Genomic DNA, 19,015 nt, shown 5'->3' on the forward strand with positions numbered 1-19,015 from the left:
CGTCTCGTCTTCCTCCAAGCTCCGCCCCCCCCGACAACGTAGCAAGGAATTTTATTGTGAGCTCAAATTGAAAGGCTGCCATTAGAAGTACAGTATGAGCTTGTTCTTGTATCCATGCTGTGACTCTTACAGCCGCCCACTCCCTTACCACATCATCTGAAGGACCCCCCCCCCCCCCCCCCACGAGCTTACATCACACAAAGCTGCCTCGTCCTCCTAATAGTCATAAAGTGTGCGGCATCTCCTGAAATGATCGTCACTCCTAATTTCCCAAACAAAAGACAATCTGAAAAAGGGATTGTCCTTCTGAACTCATTTTCACATTAAATCCATTAGTTCAATGCTAATAGGATTAGCAGATGACTACAATAAACCACCAAAACAAAGCACGCACTCAATAGTCAATCTTGGGGTAATAAGTGCAACCGTGAATGAATTTGCTTGCAGATTTCTTCTGCAACATGACGACGTTCCAATATAGCAGGCTATATTTTCAAATGAGCGCTTTTATTTATTTATTTATTTTGCTCCAGGCCCTTTAAAATGTTGTAAACAACATCCAGTACCACAGCTGCTACATTAGCTGCAGAAGATCTGCCTTGAATCATTTAATTGATTTGAATTGACATTGTCGCAGAGGAGCCTTATCGTTCCGCTGCATCAGGTTGCATATTGATGAACTCCTTAACGGAAGTGCTAGGACCGCCCGCTTTGGTTCAGTATCTCCTAAGAAATGCTAATCCTCAACATTTGCCGTGTCATCATCGTTGTTTTGAAAGCTGTGACGCAATCGCAGAGAGCGTCCCCTTCGGTGCTCCACTTAGTCCCTGGCACGTGCTCCGGCCAAAGCTCTGCAGCCTTTGTGGACGCCTCACCAGACGGAGGCCGAGATAGCGCCACAAATAGACCCGTCGTCTGGCTCGCAGGGGAGCAGTAGCCCCACTTTTCTGCCTCCTATTCCGTTTGCGCCTTAGGCCAAAACAAGTTAGAGAAGAACCACAGGGAAATCAAATTTGGGGTTATTAGATCATCATTCGGGGGGGGGGGGGAGGAGGAGATTTACGAGTGCATAAATACTTATTGTTCGGAATATAGGTTGATATATGACGCTTTGGTCTTTGTCAGACAAGAAGGGGACATTTTGTTTATGTCGTGCTGCGTTAATGGACAAGACAGGATTCTTCTCCAACTTTTATCGGAAAGAGGAGGAGAGGGAGAAGGGAAAGAACAGCTTGTGATCCAAAGCATAGTGCATCATTTGTCAAAAGTGACGGCGGCAGTGTTGCGGCATTCGTGGCTACTAACGGAACCGACCGGCCCACAGCGGCGTATTGATGATGATGCGACTTGCGAGACAGAAGCAAAACGATGAATTGGGAGATGCTCTCGGAGAAGAAAGCACTTCACAATGGCAGTTTGGGATGACTACAGCATTTCTGATCAAACGTCCAGGCGAGGCCCCCCATGCATGAAAGGACTGGTCTGTTGAAATCCACGCCTAACCCTTCAAATGTACCGTTTTTTTTCATGTATAATGCGCAAAATTTAACTAATTTATTGTCCTAAAATCTGGGGTGCGCATTATACATGGGTACAAAAAGGAAAAAAAATCGAACACCTGCTCGTTTGCTGTCACAATGTACCCTACACAAATCCGAAACATTTCTTCGCTATCGAGTTTGCTAGCGCAGAATAACATCCGGTTGTTCCCAAAGATGATCTTTTTTCTGAAATAATTTTACATTTACGGACTTAAGTAGGAGTCAAAATTTGGGTGCGTATTATACAGGGGTACAGGCTTTTTTCCAGCATCAACATGCCATTTTTAGGGTGCGTATTATACATGGGGGCGCATTATACATGGAAAAAAACGGTATTTTTTTAAGGACGACTAAAGACAAAATTGGTTCCAGTAAGACTGTAAACAAGAAAAGGATTTGAATCCAAGCGGGACTTAGTTGCTGTCATCCCTGCCGCATTAAATATTTGGTTAAGCACAAATTCCAAAATAGCGTCCAATTTAAACGGCTGGATGTCATGACGTCCTTTTTTTTTTACGTAAGAATTTCAGATTTGACATGGGCTGCACAATTGCGTAATTCTGCAGTCCAAGTTGTCCTCATTTGAATGCTTCAACGTCAGGACGGCCGATTCATGTCAGCATGAAGAACTGGGGAAAAAAAATCTTCGTGGTTTCACAGCACGCAAAAGTGGGTGGTGAAAAACCGCCAACGACTGAGTCAAAGCTCCATCTGGGTTGCGGCTTCCGTGACTTTTGCGTCTCGTTTTCTTTCTTTAAATCCATTCAAATTCATAATACCGCTCTATAGCAGACATGAACCATCTCCTCGCCTGGCTTTCGCTGTCCTTGAATCGGGCGCAGGTATGCATCTGTGCGTGACGGCCCTCTTCATCTCCCTCGCTGCTCTGCCATCAATCTCATTCACGTTAGCATGCAAGGAAAGCAAAGGGCTGATATTTATCTCCATTTTCTATATCCTCGCACTCGTGTCGTACCTCAGACGGCTGGTGTTTTTTTGCTTGGCTTCGATACAAAACAAAAAAAGCTGTAAATATTTCATAGCCTGCAATCCAGGCTTGGGTCTCCGGAGAGTTTACAGTACCTACCCAAAGAGCGAGGCCTCGGGCAAGGAGCCTTTGAGTGACTCTCGCAGGATGGAAGAATCCTGGGACACGAGAGGGCTTCAAAGCCTTGCAACATGATTCAAATGGTCTCTCCATCTGCAGACGTTGTGCCTCCAGGATGCACCTACCTACTGCTTCCAAAACACACGGCTGCAACCGACACACGTGGAAAAATAAAATTATCATCAAACTTATATCACTCCACATTTGTATTAAATTGATTTATCTATTTTTATTTGACTTCATTTATTTATTTGATGCTTTTCTGTAATGGTGATGTGATTAGTAGCGCTAAAAGGTGCATTAAGTTGCCACTCGGGACGCTCTTAAAAGCAAAATTTAAAACAACCCCTCCCCCTGTCCTTTTCCTTCCGCCCCTCCGTTGACCTCCCTCGCCACGCCTTGTCCTCCCTCCACCAGGGGTGAGTAATCAGTGATACTGGAAATAACTCCCATGGCTGACCTTATAAGGGCGTGAGGAAACTGCTGATTTTAGGCTTCAGGCGCTGAAAGCACAATCCTCCACCCTTCTCCTTTTTACAACGACTTTACATTTCATTGCGCAGGTCGTGCGGCACCGGCGTCGCACGGGCCTCGGACCTTGCAAAACGTCGGCGGCATAATGCTTTAACTTCTCCGTTCTCCACCTAAATGTTTGTGCCCAGTGTGTGTAAATCATGAGAGCAGCTCATGACAGCATGAATTCTTGGTTTTATTGATGGTCTGGTTCACTTTTTCCATCATTAAAAATGTCTTGTGTGCTATTTGTGCAACCGCACAAATGCACAACAGGCTTAAAAACAAATTCTGCTGGATTCTAATATGAAACTGGATTTTGAATCTTAAAAGCACCTTTGCGAAGCATTTTTTGGTGATACTACAAAACCTTTTCCCTATCGGAGCAGTGTAAGGTGATCAAAAAGTGACATTTCATTAGGTACGTCTGTATAATCCATCCATCCAAATGCTTTTTTTTTTTTTTAAATTTACACCATTGGATATTCCGCTATTGTTTCAGCAAAGCTCCTGAAGCAAAAGCTACTGTATGTCCAAGCGTGTGTATTTGTACTCTATTACTTACCCACGTATACGACGTACATTGCCCCTTCAGTTCTTTTCCAAGTGTTTCCAAGCAGCGGCGGCATCAAATTGTCCACCATTAGCATCTTCCTCCCCGCGTGATGCAGAGCAGCTAATTAAAATGATTAGAGAGAATTTACCTTTATCTGGCGGATGATTTTTAATGAAATTAGTTAGTCTAATAGAGTTTGAGTAATGGATTCAATCAACTTCCTCAGAATTAGCCTTTTTGCACAACGGCACTGATTTGAAGCGTGCTTTTCATTCAAATGAGCTACTTGCCGTGAAGGTCTCGGGTTATTGAAGAGGTTCTGGTCAGTATGAATATTGTTCGATCATTCAAGTGCAAAATCTGAAAATCTTTACTTCCCACACGGATCATGTGGATTTTTAGATTAGCCATTGTGGAAAGTGTTGGAAAACGCCTATTGTTTCATTTGCTGTGCCTTTAGCAAAAGACTAAATGTGAACCCAAGTCGAGGCCAAATCTTTTATTAAGCTCAGCTACAGTGTAACGTGACCCAGGAGCAAAACCGTAGGATAAGGGACCTCTGCCAAGGCTAAACTGCAAACAAAGGGGTCAAAATATTTGTAACTATCTAGCAGGCTACTTCCTGTTTTCTTGAGGATGACACAAGACATCGCAGATGGATGAATAAGCCAGGCTGATCCTTAGTTGGAATTTCCATTCCCGCAATGGAAACCCAATAAATTCTGAAGAGGGAAAATAATATTTTTGAAGACAAGCTCTACCTGTGTCTACTGGAACATTTCATAATGGCTCTTTTTGGCCAAAGCATCCGCCATCCTGCTGAGTCCAGTCCGGGAGGACGCTTTGGTCTGCAGTTTAAAGCAGATGGCAGTCTGAAGGGCTTTGTCGAGTTCATCGCTAGAGGGGGGGGGGAGGTCACGTGTAGGCTAGCCGCTCCTACGATTAGTTTCCTATCAATACCTAATTCGCTAATGGCATCTCTTGTACCACAACCACTGCAAAGGGAAACACACACACAAAAGTGTTGTCAAACCTTACACAAATGTAACAACGTAGCGGTTCCTTCGTTTTGATTGCAGCATACTCGTGCAAGTGGAAAAATACAACTCAATCGTGCATGTTCAGATCTCAAGAATAAAAAGAGCTTTTCCCAAAGCCATTTTCCCGCCTGCATTGTAGTGTCAGAAAATGAAAAATCATTTTTCGCCACTTTCAGTTGAAAATATGGTGTAAATATCCTCCTGTCAGTCTCTCGATGGAAAAGCTCGAGCTGACTTGGAGCAGTCATTGCAAAGTAGTCTATGAAGGGACACTGATGGATTTATTCCTCCAGGTGATGCCTTCACAAAACACCACTCACAAAAAGACACTTGTCATATTCACAGTATGGCTTTGTTCCATTCATCGAGGAAATGAGATTGACTAAAGTAGCCCCTCTATGTAGCAACAAACTAGCTTTGTGTCTTTTTGGACACTTTGTAGTGCGGAGGCCCGCCTTGCATGCATAGCGTATTAGCCAGACAAAAGAAGCTGTAGAAGTAAGGCGACATGCAGCGTGACGTCTTAGCGTGGGTGAGGTGTCAAAGTTGTTTCGTTCTGTAGCGAACACGCGGCTTGTTTGTCTCTTTAAGGACGGACACGCATGAGCGCCGCAACAGGTCCAGACCCGTCTTTGTTTAAAAATGGTATGGTCGTAAAAAGAAGCCCCCGACCGAGTGGAAACGCGGGCCGCTTTGATGGCTTCATGTTGCTACACGCCAAACATGCAGTCACTTGTCTGTTTGGGCTCGAGTCCACCTGGAAACTCTTCATTTGCTCAAGACGGCGGGTCAGACGTTGATTAAAACGTGCTGTTTTGGATAAGCCTGCGGTCTGCTTAATGCAAATAGATTGTAATATTAATTTTGGCAGCCAGCACTATCATTTTATTTTATTATTATTTTTTTTTTAAAGTACCGTTGCATAGCCGTTACATACAAAAAAATATATGTCTGCAAAATGGAATGACACGCAAGCAAAATCAACCAAATGGCAAATATACCGATGATTTAACTGCTTCAACGCCAGCCCAATTAAAATAGTTTTTTTTTTTTAACGTCTATAGCCGTCACTGGCAGTGAATGAGTGAAAGCATTGTTGTGAATATACATTTTTAATGTTCACTTAAGACTCTCAAAGGACAGACATGCTGATGGTGGCGTCATTCCCGAATATATTATAGCGACACACAAGTTAAGACACACGTCTTCCTCCTCTCCCTACTTGGTGATATTTTCATCCTAGCGTCTTCATTTTGAATGTCCCTTTTCGAAATATGTAGCCATGGCGACGTATGCTTGGTGATTGGGTGTGATTACAACCCAAGTGTTCTTAAGATTTGATTTCAAGCGTTTGTGGAATTCATAATGAAATTAGCATGTGTGTCTTTAACAAAAGTGCAAATGAGATCCAATACGAGTGCCGGGCTGAAACATTGTGGTTGTTTTGTTGAAATTAAATCGTCAAGGGTAATATTAAAGGTAAGCTTTAAAAATTTGAAGGGTGCCAATTACGCTTTTCTTTTTTTTTTTTTTTTGCTATTCACAGTAGGACAATATTCAACTCAAATCAAGGCAAAGAGTACAAAGTCGGGAATATAAAGTAGTAAAAATAAAGTCAAGACAGACCCTATAAATAATTTTTAAAAAAATCACACTGTGAATAAAAATGAATGGTCCTTGGGAAAGCCATTAGGAGATTTCCAAGAGTTTCTGCAAGGTTCTCCTGAGCGGCACATTCTCCTCAGGCTTACTATCTGGGATCATGCCTGCGCTTCTCTCTGCACTCAGCCTCAGCTCCGGCCTCTTCTCTCGCATGACCTTGAGCCCCTCTTTTGTGATGTTCCTGCAGAAGTCCACCCTGACCTCCTCCAGGCTCACACCGTGAGCCGCCGCCCCATCCAGGATGCCGTCTGTGATGCCGACGCAGTTCTCCAGGTGGAGGTGGCGCAGCTTCCCGCACCTCTGCAGGACAACCATTACATCCTGATCTGTGATGTGTGCGCAGCCGGAGAGCTTCAAGGATAGCAGGTGAGGGCACCTGCAGCACACAAAATTGCTCAATTACCGTATTTTCCGGACTATAAGGCGCACCGGACTATAAGGCGCACCTTCAATGAATGGCCCATTTTAAATCCAAATCAAATCATTCTCCATTTTATCTTTTTTATTTCAACTTCAGACAAATGACTTAATAATTACAAAATAATGATCCATAGTCTTTTTGATTCATGATTCATAGTCTTCAGCGGGCCACTTATGATTGATTTCCTCACACAATGCTTCGGGCCAGTTTAAATTTAAGAATTTGGTCCATATATAAGGCGCACTGGACTATAAGGCGCACTGTCAGCTTTTGAGAAAATTTTAGGTTTTTAGGTGCGCCTTATAGTCCGGAAAATACGGTACTCTGCAATGTCTGAATTTTGCACATACGGACATTTCTGTGTTAATTCAAACTTTAGACCAAACGTTGCTGCAACTTGTCAGGCAGCACTAAATTCTACTAATAGAGCTTCCCCTTAATAAGAAACAAGAAGAAACGTCCCCAACTAACTAAGGTTCACAATAACTGTAACAGCTCATTTCTGTTAGCCGGTCTATCACGTTTCGTATTGTCTGTTAGCATTAAGCTAGCGGACAATCATTAGGGGAAATTACAGTAGATTGTTTGGTTGATGTTTTTGTAGTTTACAATTTGATTTTGTGTCATTTTTTGTCTGACTATATTGCAGATTATTACCGTATTTTCCAGACTATAAGGCGCACCTAAAAACCTAAAAATTTCTCAAAAACCAACAGTGCGCCTTATAGTCCGGTGCGCCTTATATATGGACCAAATTCCTAAATTTAAACTGGCCCAAAGCATTGTGTCATGAAATCAATTGTAAGTGGCCCGCTGAAGACTATGAATCATGACTCAAAAAGACTATGGATCATTATTTTATGATTATAAAGTCATTTGTTCTGTTTGAAGTTGAAATAAAAAAGATAAAATGCAGAATGATTTGATTTGGATTAAAAATCTGACATGATGCATTAATGGTGCGCCTTATAGTCCGGTGCGCCTTATAGGCCGGAAAATACGGTACCTGTTGTGGACACACACACACACACACACACACAATTAACGGAGGTTGAATCGTAGCGCAAGCCTGTTGTGAGTCATTTTTACACAGCAAAAGCAAGGAGGGATTAGTTTTGTTTGAAGAGGGACACTCACTACTCCTAAGTAAGCACTGCTGTTTGGCGCGTGTGCTTATTTGCCAAAGGCTGCTCCTCGGGCCTCGGGGGGGGGGTGGAGGCGAGATAATCGAGAGTTACAGCTGGAGAAGATGACACACGTGTTGAAAAGCAAAGCTCCGAGAGGCGGCCATATGATCTGCGATACTGCCGGCGCTTTGGGACGATGCGTTTCGTCCAAGAAAGCTTTCAGGGCGTCCCGTTTTAGTGGGCAGAACAATAACAGGACGACGGGCATCTTAACAAACGTTTTGATTTGAACTCCTTTTTTTTTCATGCAAGCATCTTTGACACTCGTCAGGCTGGCAGGGACGACGAGCACGCGGGCGGCAGAGACATGTCGTTCACTAATGCAGCTTACATAAAGACTTACATAATCTTAGCGCTTTGCCACATGTGAGCCAAACATATTCCAGTGGACTGCCCGTCCGTGTGACGGGTGCTGCCCCACTAACCTCCGCCCGCGCATGTGATAGCGGCGCATCCACGTGCAGCAACGTGCCAGTGCCCAGCTTTAGCATGACAATAACATCAAAAAAAAAAAAAAAAAATGGAGATTCTCTCTGTTGGTTGTTAAAGAGGGAAGGGATGTGAAAGGGCTAGTAAGTCTTAAAGTTACATCATCCACCCACTCATAGCAACTCCCTTTTAATTTGAGTGTACATATTCCATTTTAATTGGAGCCCTCAAAAGCTTTAAAAGAAAATTGGCTGCTACAAGCTGAGTTTTTTTTTTTTTTGGGCACCTCTCCAAAAGTAACCGCACCTTTTCAAGCTCAAGCGTTCGAAACGATCTATGTTAAGCAGATGTATCTTGATCCGTTTCTAAAATCGAAACTTGCAACCCTGCAGTTCTTTCTGATTGCGGGCCTGATAATGACTTTTTTTTTTTTTAAGCTTTCCGTCAGTTCTTGATGAATGAAGTACCCATGAAAACAAAAGAATCCAAACAATCGCACGATTCTCGAAGATGCCACCGTCTGCCTGTTTGGTTAGGCTTGGTCAAATGATGCCAACAAACCCCAAAAGCTTTTTGACATACTTTGTTTCCATCACGTTCCGTGAACATTTTTAGAAATCTCTGAACCAACTCGACAAGGCGCGCTTGTGTTAGCGCCGGCGCTCAAAGCCTCCATTTATTCAAACACCGCATATCTCACTGCGGCGGTGGGAAGTAGCAAAGTCGAAACAAATACACTACTTTGTTCATTTGAAACGTCGTCGACATGTTAGATGGCGTGCTCGAAAAAAGGCCCGGTAGATGTTTTACAGCTTTTCCCATCAAAAGCCATGAGAAGAGGAAGACGATAGATTCCTCTGTCAACAACAAAGAGTCAATTGTAGCCTCCACCTGCATGCACGCAGTGGGCGGGGCTAAGGCCATCCATAATCCCTCTCGAGCGCCCCTCCCAGGCTCGCACAAGCCTTCCTCACAATTTGGGGGCGGGCGGGTTTATCAGTATGCCATGAGTGGAGGCTCCAAGGCATCAAAATGGACGTGGCAGACAAAGTAGGCAGTTCCAGTTTGGACTGGTTTCGCAGCTCTCACATTTCACCCAACAGGAAATCCACACAGGGTCATTCATGCAAGACCCCCCCCCCCCCCTGCTCACAGACGCAAAGCAGCCCCGCCCCTTCCACAGCTGCGTCACTTGTCTGTGGCGCGTGGATGTTCCGAGGCATCATGACAGGTTGGGCTTGCTCACATGACAGGACGTGCTTTCCTTTCTTTTGCCAGTGACCAATCAAATGCAACTAGCGCCGCCGCCCGCCACGTTAGTCAATGAAAGGTAATGACGTAGCTCAGCACTGCAATTTCCTCACAATCACGTGTCGGCTTTGAGTTTTTTTTTTTTAAATCCTCGAGCACGAGCCGCCGCTAATTATTTTGTTCCCTGTCGGCGAGAGATAATTACACCTGCATGATTTTCCTTCCTGAAAAAATAAACCTGTCATCCATCCATCCATTTTTTTTTTTCCCCCCATGTTGGTGATTGCTAAGCAGGGTGCCGATGCTTGCTGCGTGAGAAGTCGGAAATGAACCGTTTTCGTTTCATTTGTTCGAAAGCCTTTTAGTATTATGAATTGTTACGCGCAGAACAGATAATTGCCCTTCCGTTAAATGACAATAAACCTGTGTATCCACCCGTTTCGATTCATACAAAGGAATAATAGCTCCTTATTCAACTGACAGGCCCAAGTCAATTGAGATGACATCATACCATCATTATTGCTGGCACGCCATGAGATGTTGAATGGTTTCCTTGACTCTTGACCGGCCTTCAGCATCTGATAATGCTTGACGCTAAAATGTTACTGGAGTTACAGCAAACCTGTCACCATTTGAGGCGCTTCTGAGGAACCTCAAATAAAGCTCAGATGTTCTAGTAGGCTTTTGCTCCTTTCTTTTTTTCCTGCTATTTGTTGCCATTGATTGAAATGAGATCACAATTCCAGGTTTCATACCTTTTGTCACATTTTTGTTTGGCGGAGCGCCGTGAATTTTTTTTCCAATGCAACATCTGCGCCTTGGCTCAATCATTTCCAAAAACATATCAAGCGCTCACTCACATGTGGCCGACACGAGCTAGGAAGGTGCTGACCAGTCTGTCGTGCTTTCTGCAGATGTCCCTCTGAAAGGAGCTCTTCAACCAGTCCTCGATGTTGCACACCTTCAGCACCCTGCTGGAGTACCAGCAGATGGACAGGTGACGCAAAAAGCCTCCTAGCACAAAGTTGGCGCACCTCAGCTGAGAGAGCGAGTCAAAGTGGAGCACGTTCCACAGGAGGGGGTCCAGAAAGACATCCCGCAGGTGGGCGCAGGTAAGAGACAAACTCCTGCGGCTGTCCTTATCCAGGAAGGAGAAAAGATGCAGGAGACACTCGCGGTTGAGCTGGATGAGCTCCATGGCGTGGCCGTTTCCAGAGCCACGCAGGGGCCTCGCTCGTCCCCTGGGCGCCGAGAGGCCTGATGGTAGGCAGCAACAATGAGCCTCGCGGCTCGGCTCGGATTGTGTGGCCTAGATACATGATACCTCCTTGGGCGCACGCTGGAGGCCTTGCACATATAAGGCTGTGCAGTGGAGGCTATTTTGGGAAGACAACTGCCAGCGCAGTCGGAGAGGCAAGTGTCGGAGCCGCACGCTCCCTTTCCATCTGTCGCGGCTCTCCACGGGCGCCAAACGGCCCACCGGGGGAAAGCAGATGTTATCCGGCCGGGTAGCCTCGTTATCTGATGGAAACGCACCCTGAGTGACACGGGGGAGAAAGGGAGGGAGTGACTTTGACACACGGCGTGCGTGATGCTGTTCGTTAATACTGCATGTTGAAAGCGTTATTTGTAGGGTGTGACCAAAAAAAATAAAAGATTTAACTGGGAAATGGTTTCGATTTAAAAGACACAAGTCGAATCGAACAGAACGGTTCCACTTTGACATACATATAGCGAAATGTTTTGAATGGTCTATCTTAGAAATGGCGCAGGACTCATTCATTCATTCAGATGGCAAATTGGCAAAGTAGCCTGTCAAGCTACCGTAATTGTCTGACTATAAATCGTGGTTTTTTTTCATAGTTTGGGTGGGGGGGTGGGCGACTTATACTCAGGACCGACTTATATACATATATATGTTTTTTTCACTTTTTTGGGCATTTTATGGCTGGTGCGATTTATACTCCGGTGCGACTTATAGTCCGAAAATTACGGTAAGCCATTTTGATTGGAATCTTTTTTCTCCCTCATATTGACGTGGAGCCAAACGTTTGCATTCATGAAAGTGAAAACATTGTAAGATATTTGAGACAGTCAAAAAAATATATATATATATCACACATCGACCACGACATGTAAATGTGAGACTGTAAGTCCGGGAAATGCGGAACTCGGAGAAAAAAAAAAAAAAAGGGAGTACAGTACAACCTGACCCATTTCACTTTGCCAACTTCCCTGTATTGTACCCAAGATAATGACGTTGGGGAAAAAAACTCCTCCATGTGAGCGAGCGACCGTCGTCACATGTTTGTTAGTCCATACTTTCTCTAAATGGATCTGTGACCCAGTCACTGTCTGAAATTGCTTAAGAGCAGTGCAGAGGACATGCCGTTATGGCCCCAATCATCATCGCATACTACTGCCAGTCATGTCCTGTTCTACCCTCTATCATTCAAAAACACACACACACACTCTGAGGACATTGTGAAACACGAGTGCCGGGAATACATTCGGAATCGTGACTCACTGTGACACAATGTCCTTCGACCAGCGAGGGGGGGAAAAAAAAACACTGCTCAATGTGAGCTCTTTAGTGCTCAGCCTACTACAGCATCACTGCGTCATATTTAGAGAAAAAAAGAATTTATGTTTTCAAGGAGCCACGTGAGAGCAGCAGTGCGTTGTTTTGCACCGAGATGCACTGACTCATATCCAGTGTGTGTGTTGTTTTGGACTAACAACAAAGGGTCACCGGCACCTTCCATATCGCTCTTGAACATAAAAGACTACTTTTAATTCCAAGTAAAGAGAGGGCACGTTATCGAAACAAAACGAGCTGGCTTCATTCGAATTACAAACTCAATCGCATGAGTATACCCGTGTCTTCTTCGCTTGCCGTTTGAATCTCAGGTTGCACCAATGATCATTTTCACCATCCGACAAATTGTGGTTTTACATTTTTAATTGATCGGAGTCATTGAGGGAAAAAAACATGGATGCTGTCTTCAAGTCATTGAACTGATTCTATGAGGAAATGTAATTATTTCATGGTTAGAAATGATCGTATATAAAAAAAAACGTTTTCTACAGAGCCCGATCCTTCAACAAACAACATTTGCAACGCATTTCCCATTAGCTTTCACATGCTATTTCAAGTACAAACAAAAAAATCTTTCTCATTCTAGTCATGATGAGTTTTTGTCAGTCATAAAGATGTTTGAATTAAAACGGCTAAAATGTCCCACGTGAGTAAGGCGGAGCAAATTTCGGGTTAAAGTTAAGAAACATCAGTATGTGTATCCCGTACTCTGCAGGTGACCAATACAATAACCACCAAATTACAAAACACCAAGGATGATGTCATAAGGATATTAAAAAAAAAAACAATAGCGGAAGGATTGTGGGGTGTGACTGAGGTGAAGAATGCAATTGGTCTGAATCACTGCGTTGCCGTTTCAACGTCATCGGCCATGTACGCAGAGGCCTTGGCCGATCCCTTTCTCTCAGAAATCAATTCCTTTGCTCCGGCTGTGTCTACCGCCGATTGGTCTTTCAAAACCTTTGCGCGGCACGTGTCCGACGTCGCGGCCGGCTGCTCGCTCCTCTCCGCGTAGAAGAGGATGTACGCCTTGGCCTTCCTCAACGTTTCTTCGTTAGCCAGCGTCACCGTGCTGTCGTTGAAGTGGTACCAGCGCCCCTCGTGGCTGCCGTACGCCGTGTAGTGGCCCGATCCCACCCTGCCGAAACACACGTGGCCTCGGTCACATTTTTGCAAAAAAAGCTGAGGTGGGGATCGGCTACGTCTGGCGCAACACTGCCCCCTAGAGGTCTATGATCAAACAGCGCCGGGGGGGGGGGGAACAAGACATAAACTGTGGTTGTTTGTGATATAGAAATTTTTTCTTTGACTTACCCAGAGCCGTGATGCACTACAATGGCCGCCAGGTCATACAGACAGCTCTCCGCTAACACATTCTGTGGCTAAAAAGATGAAAGTGAGGTGAGTGTATTTTTCATATGTTGCCTTCTGCTGTCGCTCAAATAGAACTCCAATAACGGCTCACGAATTCTCTGGCTAAAGAGATAAAAGTGAGGCGAGTGCATTTTTCGTGCCATCATATGTTGCTTTCTGCTGTCGCTCGAATAGAACTCCAATAAGAGCTAGAATTTCCAGCTCTCTATTTTTATTTTTTTAAAAGCCTGTTCTGTTGTGCTGCTTAAACTTGCCATCTGTGGTTGGATGTATCATTATTGATTGGAAATTCAGTAGGAGAGCGACAAAAGAAAGCAATAATTGGCGATATTAACAATACAGTTTGGACTCATTTTATGTGGACTGGTAAAAGAGGATTAGCAGTACAACCACGTTCTGGTTGGGAGGGTTTATCATGTGCCAAACGGTCCCGGGAAGAATTTGAGTACAAATGAGTGGTTAGGAAGTGATCAGTCTGCCTGCTCATTCAGACACGTGCAGATTTTCAAATAGGACATTTATTGTAGAGTGGCGCCCCCTACAGTCGTTTCTTTAAAACCAGTATGCTTCAGGCTTAAAAGTCTGTTGTCTTTTTTCATTCGACAGCACCTCCTAAAAGTGAACACGTGCAAAGTGAATGACTAGCTGCTAGCTTTTTGTTGACAGACTGTAAATACTCTTTCTTATTTTTAACATACAGGACAACTTTCAAAGTGGCCAAGATGGTTTCAAACAGAAGTGGGCAGATCGCAGTGACCTGATGGTACAAAGAAATGATACCGGGCCGGAATCAACAAGTCTGAAGGACTCTGACAAGGCCCTTGCACATCTGTCCTAAGGCTGCGTTCACACTTTGCTCCCTCTGGATGTAAGTTGATTCCATTTGGGACTCCTTCATAGCGACCTGCTTAGTATGTACTTTTGTGGTCTTAGCGCTCGCATTCCGGAGGGACATTTTCTGTAATGCTCCATGATGGCAGTTTAAGATTGTGTCCAAACTCACCTCGAGTAAATAGCCCTTCATGTCCAAGTCTTTGAGTGGAAATTCCACATAAGTGTCCACTTTATTTCTCAAAAAGGCAGTCCAGTGGAACCTTTTCAAGTGCAGGCACAAAACCTGCATTTGGAAACAAAGACTTGTATTAAACCACAGTAAAGTGGATTCCCCCCCCCAATCGACACAATAGCAATTTATGGTAAGCGGCAGCTTCGTGATAACGACTTTTCTTTTACCTTCGGAAGCTTTCGAATCCAGAACTTCTTGGTGGACTTCTGTCGTTTTTTACATTTGTGACAATAATACAGCTCGGTTTCATCCAGCTCTTCCAGGTCAGTGAAGCTTCGTAGGCATTCTGAAAGAGTCATTTAGCTTGACATTCCGCCCCCCAAAATAATAGGGATACAGCAGACCATTTCATATCCTACCATGCAAGGTGCATGTGGGACCTGGCTCTTGATCTTTACTCCTCTTCTGTCTGAACCGACTGGGAATGTCCAAAGAAAGATCTAAATAGGAGAATAAGGAATGAATGTAATTCGTAAATATTACATAAATATTAATATGTTTCATAATATATTATTATTAGTCATCTTTTTTGTCGTATGAAAATCTGATGTGCTAGAGGAAAAAAAAAAACCTAATTTAGAGAGGTTGATTTGCTTCTCGTAGGAGCCTTACCAAGAAACGGATCAAACTTTCGAGATTCGGTCCCGCATATCAAACAATTGACTTCGTTCTGAAGGATCCCACCGAAAATAGACGTGACAACGCTGGGAGCGCCGTTTCTGTCGCGAGACCAACACATGACATCAACACGCGTACAAAACATGCAGTGTCACATCACAATGACGCTGGAATGTTCAAGTCAAAAGTAGCTCTGGATATAATTATGTACTGGACTTCTAAGGGATTCAAATGTCTTTTTATGGCAGAAATTATACAGCCAACCTGACAATGAAAGAATTGTCTAGTCGGCGGGGAACCGCAATGGACCTGAGAGACTAACGTCGACACAACGACTATGTCGTAAAAACCGGTACGAAACGCAAACGATCGTAACAGGTCACCGTACAAGCAGCTCTTGTCATCGGCGCTAGCGAGTCGGAGCCCGTCCCCAGGCGAGCTCGGCTCCGCTGCCCCGTTCTGACTGTGCTGGAGCTCCCTGTGGAGGTGGTCCAACAGGTAGCGCATGAACTCGTGAGCATCCTGCTGTTGGTAGCCTCTAGGTGGGAAGATAACCATCATAGGTGTCAAATTGTTCTGAAACAAACAGCTATAATGGGTTTTTTTTTTTACCTGAAACTTGGCATGATTTTCCACACCGCATAAAATAGGGAGTCTGGACTGAAGGCGGTCTGGTTTCCTTGCCAGAGGGAACAAAAGGTCTTTCTTAACTCCTCCACCAGTGACCTGTTGAATAGAAAGCAACACGTCACTCTGCTGGCTGGAGCACCTGCTACACACGCTCGCTGCTTTACTGCCACCCAATGAGAAAGAACTACGACAACTATCGTGATTATCCTAATTGTAATGGATAATTGTGGTTGTTAGGGGATGAAGAATTGATTGTTGAGAATGCATGTCTGGAAACATTTGAGACTAAACTGTCACGGGAAATCTTGCAGAATTTAGGAGAAGATGAGAAGACACAAAATTTGCAGTAGGTTTCCTAAATTTGCACACTGACACTAGTTTGAGACGCATGCACTCGGCGAGTTACTCCTCCTGCCAGACGGGCGGAGGACCTTACACACTGGTGTCCCCTTGGCTGCGAGTGTGGTACATCCTCCTCCCGGCCGTCTTACCGCTGCGTAGCGCCACCGCCGGCAAGCCCTTGAAATAACAGCTGAAGCGCTCGATGTTGCTGCCAAGGAAATGTGACACTTTGGAGCTTCAATGTGTGAAAAGCCACCTTAGAACATTTCAAATGTGCGTTTATGCAGAACCGGTCGTTCTTTCGCCCACAGTTTTTTTTTTTCTTTTAAATGGTGGGAATTAATCTTTTTTTTTTGGCTTCAAATTCTCATTTTCATTGAAAGGCTCACCTGAGCGACTGCAGAATAGCATTCATAAAACACGTGTTTCCCAGGTTACGCAGGCCAGTGGCTCCCAAAGCGGCCCCCTCCTGACAAGCACAGGGCAAATTACAATGCTGACGTCGAGTAAAAGTACAATCCTGAAATGACTTATGTCGGTACCGTCGGAGCCTGTGTACAATTTTGGCGGCTTACATTTTCTTTCAACATCTTCTTGTCCGGGGTTTGGCCGTCTTGAAGTTTTCTTTTCCTGTGTTTGTCACCAGTCAAGGCTGAGCTACGAGAAGTTGTATAACACATGATTTATGTTTAGTTCAGAGATAAGGGAGGGAAAAAAAAGACACGATAGTAACTCAAGTTCCCTTGAGAGGGGAGACACTTACTTTTCTAAATTCTGGAGATATTCCCGTACTTTTTGGACATGCCCAAGTTTGGTGTCATTGACAACAAATTCATCACATCTGTAACTATAAAATCTGGATCAGATGCTACATTCTTCTCTAAAACACTCTCGATATATCTCCACGATAAGTAAGGACATGTTTTAGACTTGACACTCACCAGAACACACTGTAGTTGCCAGAATCCATGCAAACCGAATGTTGACTTTTCTCTTTCTCCTGTTTGTCAACCTTCCTTTGGCTGCTGCCTGACACTTGACTGTCCTCAAAGTGTTTCTTTGCATGTCCATTCACATATCTGGGGGGGGAATACAATCAATTAAAGTGTTTTTCGTCAATAGACAATTCTGTGCACTCATCGAATGACGAGGGCGCAGAGACTAGATAACAATGTAATTGCATGGCTTGACAAGATCTTACCGTCCACAGTGGACCACCAAGCAGGTGAGGCAAAGCCATGGACTTTTATTCGATCTGCAAACTGACCAAGATAAAAAAGTGAATTAGTTGACGTGTGTACGGACGGTTAAGCCCGGCCGGCCGTTCGGTGTTTATGGTGGTCACTCACCGCTGCAGCACCAAGAGGAAGGCGCGCCGTTAGGTAGCCTGGAGGAGTCGCCAGCAAAGCTCACGTTTGAGCCCAAATGAAGACACTCCATCGTTTTAAATCTCCGGCGACGACGTCATAGAGTAGCGATCAGAACCAAAGATCACGGCACGTATACAAACAAAAGGTCAGCTAACAATAGTCACCCAATTAACATAAACTAGCTAGCTCACGTTAGCCGCAACCGGTCAACTACTTATGTTTTCCAGTGCACGTTTACTCCTTTTTATGCAGCACCACGTTAACTCGTCGTTTGCCACGACAGTCAGCGAGTGCGTGGGTGACACGAATCAGCCCAAACGCTAAGACATGTTGTAAGGCAGAAATGTAAAGGTAGTTATTGATGAATAATACTCAAGGTAATAGAGCGGTCGTAACACAAATGGAAATAACCTGAGGAAGTGACGTCGTCTACGTTTGCCGGCCGGGGACTGTGACGAACAATGAAACAACAATGAGGGGGGGAAAAAACAAGAAGTGAGACTATTCATAATGTATTTTTAACCCGCGCTTAAAATAGAATTTGAAGAAAAATTAAGTCCTTTATTTGCGTATCTCAATCTTAGGAAGCCGTGATGTAGTCGAATTTCCATGACGGGCTGCGTCACGCATGCGCATTTGAGAACGCCGACCCGAAGACGACAAGCAGACTGCTGGAGGGGTACTATCTTGTCTTAAAACTCAAATCTATCACAAATTCCGTCAGGTCAATCTTTTCTTTTAACCTTTATTATTATGTCATTATAGCCATCCGTTTTCAACCCACTGCGCCGTTAGATTAATCGTGATGGGACATTGTGACTTACTAGAAACGTTGCACATGAGATCACGTGTACACATTATTAATATTAAAAACAATTAAAAGCTAGCACTCAACATATTGTATTATTTTGCGGTGAATATACTATTAAAGTGAATACAATGAAATGCAGAAATACACCAGAAATTAGACTTATGCCCAGTTACCGTATTTTCCGGACTATAAGGCGCACCTAAAAACCTAATTATTTCTCAAAAACCAACAGTGCGCCTTATAGTCCGGTGCGCCTTATATATGGAGCAAATTCTTACATTTAAACTGGCTCATAGCATTGTGTCATGAAATCAATCATAAGTGGCCCGCTGAAGACTATGAATCATGACTCAAAAAGACTATGGATCCTTATTTTATGATTATAAAGTCATTTGTTGCGTCTGAAGTTGAAATAAAAAAGATAAAATGGAGAATGATTTGATTTGGATTAAAAATCTGACATGACACATTAATGGTGCGCCTTATAGTCCGGTGCG

General features: G+C 44.1%; 2 protein-coding genes and 1 long non-coding RNA gene across 3 annotated transcripts; 1 reads left to right on the forward strand and 2 right to left on the reverse strand.

The window, feature by feature from the left end:
• Positions 1-5,851: 5,851 nt before the first annotated feature.
• Positions 5,852-11,265, reverse strand: fbxl22 (F-box and leucine-rich repeat protein 22). Its single transcript, XM_061282687.1, has 2 exons — positions 10,569-11,265; positions 5,852-6,796 (listed from the first exon to the last, which is right to left on the reverse strand). The coding sequence occupies exons 1-2, from the start codon at positions 10,904-10,906 to the stop codon at positions 6,448-6,450; spliced, it is 687 nt and encodes a 228-aa protein (XP_061138671.1). The 5' UTR covers positions 10,907-11,265; the 3' UTR covers positions 5,852-6,447.
• Positions 10,165-14,711, forward strand: LOC133156757 (uncharacterized). The gene is made up of 4 exons (XR_009714898.1): positions 10,165-10,384; positions 10,623-10,820; positions 13,626-13,708; positions 14,382-14,711. It is a non-coding gene; the product is annotated as an uncharacterized LOC133156757 (long non-coding RNA).
• On the reverse strand, positions 12,653-18,315 carry usp3 (ubiquitin specific peptidase 3). The gene is made up of 15 exons (XM_061282685.1): positions 17,687-18,315; positions 17,539-17,599; positions 17,279-17,416; positions 17,101-17,184; positions 16,913-16,994; positions 16,727-16,806; positions 16,432-16,545; positions 15,978-16,091; positions 15,754-15,903; positions 15,360-15,466; positions 15,107-15,187; positions 14,915-15,033; positions 14,685-14,798; positions 13,622-13,689; positions 12,653-13,445 (listed from the first exon to the last, which is right to left on the reverse strand). Exons 1-15 carry the CDS (start codon positions 17,775-17,777, stop codon positions 13,148-13,150), a joined length of 1,701 nt encoding a protein of 566 aa, XP_061138669.1. The 5' UTR covers positions 17,778-18,315; the 3' UTR covers positions 12,653-13,147.
• Positions 18,316-19,015: the final 700 nt, after the last annotated feature.

The sequence above is a fragment of the Syngnathus typhle genome, linkage group LG7 (assembly GCF_033458585.1).
Source record: "Syngnathus typhle isolate RoL2023-S1 ecotype Sweden linkage group LG7, RoL_Styp_1.0, whole genome shotgun sequence".
NCBI lineage: Eukaryota > Metazoa > Chordata > Actinopteri > Syngnathiformes > Syngnathidae > Syngnathus > Syngnathus typhle.

Coding starts and splice junctions, on each gene's coding strand:
- fbxl22 (XM_061282687.1), bottom strand. CDS start 10,906: ATGGAGCTCATCCAGCTCAACCGCGAGTGTCTCCTGCATCTTTTCTCC. Junction 6,797..10,568: donor CTAGCTCGTGTCGGCCACAT/GTGAGTGAGCGC, acceptor TGTGTGCTGCAG/GTGCCCTCACCTGCTATCCT.
- usp3 (XM_061282685.1), bottom strand. CDS start 17,777: ATGGAGTGTCTTCATTTGGGCTCAAACGTGAGCTTTGCTGGCGACTCC. Junction 17,417..17,538: donor TTGGTGGTCCACTGTGGACG/GTAAGATCTTGT, acceptor TTCCCCCCCCAG/ATATGTGAATGGACATGCAA. Junction 16,995..17,100: donor TATCTCCAGAATTTAGAAAA/GTAAGTGTCTCC, acceptor AACTTCTCGTAG/CTCAGCCTTGACTGGTGACA.